We start from the raw sequence: 8925 nt of genomic DNA, 5'->3' as shown, positions 1-8925 counted from the left end.
AATTGAGACCACAAAAATCAATGGTAGAAAGCCAGAATTCCACCATTGATTTTTGTGGTCTCAGTTTGACTTAGTTTTGACTGGGGAGCCTGGTGGGCTGCGGTCTATGGGGTCGCACAGAGTTGGACATGACTGAAGCGACTTAGCAGCAGCTAGTCTGATACTGTTCATTCTTTTACTCACTAAACAAATAGGAGGACAACAATTTTTCAGGCATCTGTCAGTTATTAGTCTGCTGCTGCTGCTAAGTCGCTTCAGTAGTGTCCGACTCTGTGTGACCCCATTAGACGGCCGCCCACCAGGTTCCCCCGTGGGTTTAAAAACATTTTAAAGGAAAAAAGGTAAACAATAATTATTTATATAATAATTACACAGGGACCTACACAATTATCATGTAAAAACATTAGGAGGGAAAGGTTCTGGTCCTATGAGCCGTCAGAGAGGGATCTGAAAGAAAATGGCGCCGGCAGCTCAGGTGGTAAAGAACCCGCCCACAATGCACGAGACCAGGGCTCGATCCCTGGGTTGGGAAGATCCCTTGGCGGAGCCATGACATCCCACTCCAGTACTCTGGCCTGGAGAAGCCCTATGGATAGAGGAGCCTGCGGGGCTACCGTCCATAGGGGTCGCAGAGTCGGACACGACTGAACGACTAAGAACAGCACAAGCGCCATGTGGGTTTAAGAGGTCTTTCTGAAAGAGTGATACTTAAACTGAGATCTGAAAGATGAGCAGCAATTAGGTGAAAAGTCAGACTGGAAAACTATTTTTGGTCCAGGGGTCAACATTAGGTGTCTGAAATGGGCTTCATCCACCTCTTCAAGGAAATCTGAATCCCAGATTTGGTCCAGCGAATTTCTGACCAGCTTGACTCAGCACCTTGTCTCATCCTTGGTCAGCACTTCAAGGGTGAGGTGAAACTTCCATCATCTCTGCCTCTGGCATTTCATCTTTCCCACCTATCTGATTTCCCTGACCCCTCTCTATCAGGGCCCTTCTGGGCGCGCTCCTTTTTCACTTCTCCAACTACCCTCCCCCAACCCGCTCAACTCTGCAATCCTTGACATTCAGTCGCCCTTCAAAGTCAGAAAGAACTAGCCATGTTAGCACTTTGAGGCTATTGGCAACCCAAAGAGGTCTTACCAACCCTGCACCATGAGATGGGAACAATAGCTTATCCAACATCCACGTTTAGGTTGTTCCGCCGCAACTAACCCAGGGGATGCCTTTATTTTGGGTGGACCTCTCTGTCCACAGCCACCGTGTAGAAGGGCCCCGTAAGAATTTTCCCGAAATGTTCCAGTCACGAGTCTCAGGCCACCTCCTCTTCTCCGTCACTCCCTCCGCCCAGGCCCTCCGGTAACGCTGCAGTCTCCACAGCGCTTCAGGAACTGGTGCCTGGCATCCACGCCGGGGACCGGGGGCAGAGGGCTGCACGGCGACCGGCCCGGCTTGGCCGGAAGGCGTGCGGGAAGGCGGGCAGGCCGCGGGAGAGGGCGGGGACCAGCGGGCGAGGACAGCGCGGCGCGGGGAGGGCCGGCGCGCGGGCGGAAGACGCGGGCGGAAGGCTGTGGGTTGGATGGGCGGGGCCGCGCTCGCCGGTGGGCGGGGCTCCAGCGCTCATCACGTGACGGGCCCGGCGGCGGCGGCAGCGGCGGCGGCGGCCGCGGCGTCTTTAGCGGCCCCCAGTGCAGGATGGTGCTGGAGGCGGCGGCGGCGGCCGTGGTGGCGGCGGCGTTGTTGGCGGTAGCGGGCGGGGGTGCTGTGACGGCAGCGGCGGCGGCGCCCGCGGGTGGTATAAAATGGCGGATTTCGAGGAGTTGAGGGTAAGCGGGGGCGCGGGAGTGGAGAGCGGAGGCCGCGGGGGGGGGGGGGGGGGGGAGGGGAGGGGAGGGGAGGCGGGGAAACCGCAACGTCGCCGGCTGCCACCTTCTTGTTTCGCGGGGAGCGGTTGGCGGAGCCCGGAGCCCCGAGCCTGGCCGGCGTCCGAGCAGGCGCCCGCGCGGCCGTGGGGGGAGCGCTCGGCGGCGGAGGACGCGCGGGCCGCGCAGGGGTGGCGGGCCCTGGGGCCCAGGGTGAGCCGACCCGTGGGGTCCGTCGCGGGTACGCACACCTGGCGCGAGGGGCCGTGGCCGCTCCCGCCAGGGGCTCGTGGGGACCCAACTTCCCCCATTTATTTTAAGGGATGAAGTCGGGAGTAGGGTTTGCTTTTCCACCTTCGCGAGGGGTGTACGTGTCTGGCGATTCCTCAGTCTCCGGGCCACTCACTTGAGTGGGAGGCTGTTTTCGGAAACGTGAAGTTGCTTTTAGAATTCTCCCTCTCCTTGGGGTGATGCTGCTGTTCAGGACGATCTGTCACGAGAAAGGCCCCTTCCTCCCACCAGTGCTCCTTGCACGTCTTGGAGAGGAGCGTCGTCTTTTGGGAATCCTGCCTTTCGTCATCGGCCTTAAACGTTGGTGTTTTTCTTAGTACTATGGGTAAGAACTCCGCAAAGTCTGTGTTGTCATGAGAACAAGGTCATAACTTTATTGTTGATACGCTTGTATTGTAGAGTAGAGGTTTGAAATGGGCTGTGTTGCGGTTAGAATGGAAAAGATATATATATATATATATATATTTTTTTTTCCCCCGAAGCTGATAACCTTCAAAGCCCTAACTGAAACAGAATTGTGATAAACGAGCCAATTTTTTTTTTTTTATGGACTGTTGAGTTACTGACGGCATAAATAAGATCCTTAAGGACGGAAATCTGATTAAAAAATAAATAGTCTTAAAAGAACGGATGAATAGAAACTTTTAACTGCGATCAGTTTGCACAACATAGACGTGTGTTGTTAGCGTTACTTTTTCAGAATAAGAAAGTGGAATCTGGCAAAAGATTCAGTGTGTATGTTTATTACGGAATTTGGGAGTGGGGTGTATTGGGGGAAGGGATGTTGGCGGGTACCTGGCTGGTTTGGTGAACATCGGCAAAAGAACGTATTCATGGCTCTGATCTAAAGGTAAATTGTTTTGGTTTGAATAGTGCCTGTCATTTTCTCTCCAGCTGTTTCAAAAATTACTTAATTCCCAGTGAAAAGTATGTTAATACGTTTTATGCACTATGCTAGTTTATACAGAGAACCTGATACTAGGTAAAGGGTGTTCATATGGTTAAGTGTAAGGGTGAGTCTCAGCTGTAGAGCTAATAACACCTGTAGAGCTTTTGAAACAACAAGGCCTGAGCCTCATCTGTAAATTAATGCATTAGATGTAGAGTGGATTGAGGATACTGAAATTTGTGGTTATTTGTATCTGCAATATTGTCTTAGTTTTTGTGTACTAATGGGTATATGTAACTTGTCCTCTTCTAAGCTTTTTTTGTTGTTGTTGATGAAAACTTTGCCAAGACTTGTGTTAGACTTTTACAAATGTTGGTCACAGCTTAATAAAAAGTGGAGAATTTATTGGTGAAAGGCAAAAAGGGCTTCCTTGGTGGCTCAGTGGTAAAGAACCCATTTGCAGTGCAGGAGATGGCGGGTTCGATCCCTGGGTCAGGAAGATCCCTTGGAGAAGGAAATGGCAGCCCACTCCAGTATTCTTGCCTGGGAAATCCCATGAACACAGGAGCCTGGCAGACTCCAGTCCACGGGATTGCAAAAGAGTAGGACATGACTTATCAACTGAACAACAATGGAGGGCAGAAAAGGCAGGCAGTGCTTATAGGTTGCAGTGGAACCAGGAACTGGAAAGTGGTTGAAAACCAAGATTTTTCTCTTTCTGTCTTTATCTCCCCTTACCTCCCTCCACTCTCATCTCCAGCCCTCAGCACTCTCTTCTCTCCCATTTTATTTTGTGGATCATCATCATCATTTTTTTTTCTGTAAATTAGCTGTCTTTGCTTCCTACACTTGCTAGAAGATGGCCCCTTCCCGACAGGTTGCCTTAGGAAACAGGAAATTTTTCGGAAGTGAGGAGGGTATGAGCTATGCAAACACTGAGTTATCACCCCAGATTTTGCCATACTGCTTAATAGCATCGTTTGCACTTAAAGATGTGCTGTAGCTCTCCCTCATTGTAGACTCCTCATTGCAAACCTTGATGATGATGGTGGCAGATATCCATTATAATAAAGTGCTTATTATGTGCCTGGCTCTGGTTTCAGAACTTTACATACATACTTATTTAAATAGTTCTCACAAAAAGTGAGGCCCAGAGTGGTTGAATAACCAGACGGAAGTTGCACAGCTTGATACTGGGAAGACCTGGGATTTTTAATTTAGGTCTAACTTCAGAGTCAGCGCTCCTCAGAGTCTAAGCTGTACTGCTCTGTCCAGTTTCCTTGAGGTCCATGGGGTGTCCCCTACCTGTCCTCCAGCACTCTGTGAACTAAATTGAATGATAAACAATGATACCCTGCTTACATGACATAATATTGAGGGGAAAACCAGACAACTGGCTAAAAATCGAATTAGAAGGGAGGAAAAGAGGAAGACACATTAAGTGTTTTCTAAATGGTTTCTGAATCAGAGTATATTTTGACGATCAGAGGGATAGTGAAGTAAATTCACGGACGGGGAAAAATCACAGGCATTGGTTTGTTGCCTAAATTCTTGGCTGTAGAGGAAATGGCCAGCAGACCTGAATGTTGCATGTTTGGCTCATAATGCCACTCAGAAGATTTCCTTTATCTTTGTCCATTATGACTCAGGGCCACTTCCTAGAAGCCCATGTCACAAGAGCAGGTCACTGCTGGCTAATGCTGGTGTCTCCTGTACAGAAGGTCCAGAATTTGGGGAAGGAATTTTGGGAATTTAGACCTCACTGTGCTTCAGTGACTCCTGTGCCTTTGCTTTTCTTGGGGGAGGGGCGTCATTTGATGGGGCCACTCCTGTAGACCCTTAAGAGGCTGCCTGACAATTTCCGTTTTTGAGACTGTCTTGTGGGCCAGTACTAGAACTCTTGTCCAGTCATGGCAGAGTGTGACATCCCTACATTTTGCCTCTTGCAGTTCAGGTGACCAGCAGGATACCAGCACACTCCCTTCAGTTCTTAGGGGAGAGAGGATCTGATTGGCTGAGCACTTAAGCCAGGAGATGAGGGTCATATTGGGCTTCCCAGATGACTCAGTGGTAAAGAAGCCTGCCAATGCATGAGATGCCAGGTCAGTCCCTGGGTTGGGAAGATCCCCTGGAGCAGGAAATGGCTACCCATTCCAGTATTCTTGCCTGGCGAATCCCATGGACAGAGGTGCTTGGAGGGCTATGGTCTCTGTTCACAAGGAGTGAGACAGGACTGAGCAACTAAACAACATCAACAAACAAAGATGATTACAATAATGCATCATGTGTTAGAAGCTTTCAAGGTGCTGTTGTTCAGTCGCTCAGTCGTGTCCGACTCTTTCAACCCCATGGACTGCAGCACGCCAGGCTTCCCTGTCCTTCACCATCTCCCAGAGTTTGCTCAAATTCATGTCGGTGATGAATCGGTGATGCCATCTAGCCAGCCACTCCTCTGTCATCCCCATCTCCTGCCTTCAGTCTTTCCCAGCAGCAAGGTCTTTTCCAGTGAGTTGGCTCTTTGCGTCACGTGACCAAAATATTGGAGCTTCAGCTTCAGTATCAATCCTTCTAATGAATATTTAGGATTGATTTTCTTCAGAATTGACTAGTTTGATCTCCTTGCACTCCAAGGGACTCTCGAATCTTTTTCAACATCACAGTTCGAAAGCATCGGCACTCAGCCTTCTTTCTGGTCCAACTCTCACATCCACACGTGACTCTTGGAACAACTAGCTTTGACTGTATGGGTCTTGGTCAGCAAGGTAGTGCCTCTGCATTTTAATATGCTATCTGGGTTTTAATTTCATGGCTGCAGTCACCTTCTGCAGTGATTTTGGAGCCCAGGAAAATAAAGTCTGTCACTGTTTACATTATTTTCCCATCTATTTGCCATGATGTGATGGGACCGGATGCCATGATCTTCATTTTTTGAATGTTGAGTTTTAAGCCAGCTTTTTCACTCCTCTTTCACCTTCATGAAGAGGCACTTTGGTTCCTCTTTGTTTTCTGCCATAAGGGTGGTGTCATCTGCCTAGCTGAGGTTATTGATATTTCTTAATTCCAGCTTGTGCTTCATCCAGCCAGCATTTCGCATGATATACTCTGTATGTAAGTTAAATAAGCAGGGTGACAGTATACAGCCTTGATGTACTCCTTTCCCAATTTGGAAACAGTCTGTTCCATGTCTGGTTCTCACTGTTGCTTCTTGACCTGCATACAGGTTTCGCAGGAGGCAGTAGGTGGTCTGGTATTACTGTCTTTTAAGAATTTTCCACAATTTGCTGTGATCCACACAGTTGAAGACTTTATTGTAGTCAATGAAGCAGACATAGATGTTCTTCTGGAATTCCCTTGCATTTCCCATGATCGATGGACGTTGTCAATTTGATCTCTGGTTCCTCTGCTTTTTCTTAATCCAGCGTGAACATCTGGAAGTTCTCGGTTCACGTACTGTTGAAGCCTAGCTTGGAGAATTTTGAGCATTACTTTGCTAGCATGTGAAATGAGTGAAATTGTGTGGTAGTTGGAACATTCTTTGGTATCGCCCTTCTTTGGGATTGGAATGAACACTGACCTTTTCCAGTCCTGTGGCCACTGCTGAGTTTTCCAAATTTGCTGGCATAATGAGTGCAGCGCTTTCACAACATCATCTTTTAGAATTTGAAATAGATCAACTGGAATTCTGTCACCTCCACTAGCTTTGTTTGTAGTGATGCTTTGTAAGGCCCACTTGACTTCACACTCCAGGATGTCTGGCTGTAGATGAGTGATCATACCATTGTGGTTATCTGGGTCATTAAGGTCAGTTCTGTGTATTCTTGCCATCTCTTCTTAATCTCTTCTGCTTGTTAGGTCCATACCATTTCTGTCCTTTATTGTACCCATCTTTGCATGAAATGTTCCCTTGGTATCTCTAATTTTCTTGAAGAGAGCTCTAGTCTTTCCCATTTTATTTTTTCCTCTATTTCTGTGCATTGATCGCTGAGGAAGGCTTACTTATCTTTCCTTGTTATTCTGTGGAACTCTGCATTCAGATGGGTACATTTTTCCTTTTTCTCTTTGCTTTTCGCTTTTCTTTTCTCAGCTATTTGTAAGGCCTCCTCAGACAAGCATTTTGCCTTTTTGCATTTCTTTTTTCTTGGGGATGGTTTTGATCACTGCCTTCTCTACAATATCACCAACTTCCGTCCATAGTTCTTCAGGCACTCTATCAGATCTGATCCCTTGAATCTATTTGTCACTTCCACTGTATAATCGTAAGGGATTTGATTTAGGTCATACCTGAATGGACTAGTGATTTTCCCTACTTTCTTCAATTTAAGTCTGAATTTGGCAATAAGGAGTTCATGATCTGAGCCACAGTCAGCTCCTGATCTTGTTTTTGCTGACTGTATAGAGCTTCTGTATTTTTGGCTCCAAAGAATATAATCAGTCTGATTTCGGTGTTGACCATCTGGTGATGTCCATGTGTAGAGTCTTCTCTTGTGTTGTTGGAAGACGGTGTTTGCTATGACCAGTGTGTTCTCTTGGCAAAACTCTGTTAACCTTTGCCCTTCATTTTGTACTCCAAGGCCAAACTTGCCTGTTAGACCAGGTATCTCCTGACTTCCTACTTTTGCATTCCATTCCCCTGTGATGAAAAGGATACCTTTTTTGGGTGTGTGTTCTAGGTCTTATAGGTCTGCATAGAACCATTCAAATTCAGCTTCTTTGGCACTAGTGGTTGGGGCATAGACTTGGATTACTGTGATGTTGAATGGTTAGGTCTTCATGCTATGCTATGCTAAGTCACTTCAGTCGTGTCCGACTCTGTGGGACCCCATAGACGGCAGCCCACCAGGCTCCCCCGTCCCTGGGATTCTCCAGGCAAGAACGCTGGAGTGGGTTGCCATTTCCTTCTCCAATGCATGAAAGTGACAAGTGAAAGTGAAGTCGCTCAGTCGTGTCCGACTCTCAGCGGCCCCATGGACTGCAGCCCACCAGGCTCCTCCATCCATGGGATTTTCCAGGCAAGAGTACTGGAGTGGGGTGCCATCGTCTTCTCCTTTAGGTCTTCATAGAACCTTTCAACTTCAACTTCTTCAGCATTATTGGATTATTGTGATGTTGAATGGTTTGCCTTGGAAACAAACAGAGATCATTCTGTTGTTTTTGAGGTAGCACGCAAGTACTGCATCGTACTCTTTTGTTGACTAGGAGGGCTACTTCATTTCTTCTAAGGGATTCTTGACCACAGTAGTAGATAGTCATCTGAATTAAAATTGCCGATTACAGTCCATTTTAGTTCACTGCTTACTATAATATTATGTTCACTCTTGCCATCTCCTGTTTGACCACTTCCAATTTGCCTTGCCAACAAAAGTCCATCTAGTCAAAGCTATGGGTTTTCCCGTAGTCATGTACGGATGTGAGAGTTGGACTGTAAAGAAAGCTGAGCGCTGAAGAATTGATGCTTTTGAACTGTGGTGTTGGAGAAGGCTCTTGAGAGTCTCTTGGACAGCAGGGAGATCCAATCAGTCCATCCTAAAGGAGATCATTCTTGAATATTCACTGGAAGGACTGATGGTGCAGCTGAAACTCCAATACTTTGGCCACCTGATGTGAAGAACTGACTCATTGGAAAAGACCCTGATGCTGGGAACAATTGAAGGCGGGAGGAGAAGGGGACGACCGAGGATGAGGTGGTTGGGTGGTATCACTGACTCGATGGACATGAGTTTGAGTAAGCTCCGGGAGTTGGTGATGGACCGGGAAGCCTGGCTTGCTGCAGTCCATGATGTTGCAAAGAGTCGTATGCGACTGAGCAGCTGAACTGAGTTTACCTTGATCATCCACCTAACATTCCAGGTTCCTATGCAATGTTGTTCTTTACAGCGCTGGGCT

At 47.6% G+C, this 8925-nt stretch overlaps 1 protein-coding gene across 11 annotated transcripts in view; it reads left to right on the top strand.

Moving 5' to 3' along the window:
- The first annotated feature begins 1677 nt into the window (after nt 1–1677).
- The window catches only part of PIAS2 (protein inhibitor of activated STAT 2), a 120454-nt gene continuing 113206 nt past the window's right edge, over nt 1678–8925 (top strand). For all 11 annotated transcript variants that reach the window (XR_009492743.1, XM_024984535.2, XM_024984534.2 and 8 more), the window contains exon 1: nt 1678–1826. Coding sequence is in view for 7 of the 11 variants with exons in the window: in XM_024984535.2 (XP_024840303.1) it covers nt 1803–1826 (24 nt within the window). In the remaining 4 variants the exon portion in view is untranslated. The remainder of the gene's footprint in view (nt 1827–8925) is intronic.

This window comes from Bos taurus, chromosome 24 (assembly GCF_002263795.3).
Source record: "Bos taurus isolate L1 Dominette 01449 registration number 42190680 breed Hereford chromosome 24, ARS-UCD2.0, whole genome shotgun sequence".
Taxonomy (NCBI): Eukaryota; Metazoa; Chordata; class Mammalia; order Artiodactyla; family Bovidae; genus Bos; species Bos taurus.
The sequence above is the reverse complement of the archived record's forward strand: the minus strand, read 5'-3'. Positions and strand labels throughout refer to the sequence as shown.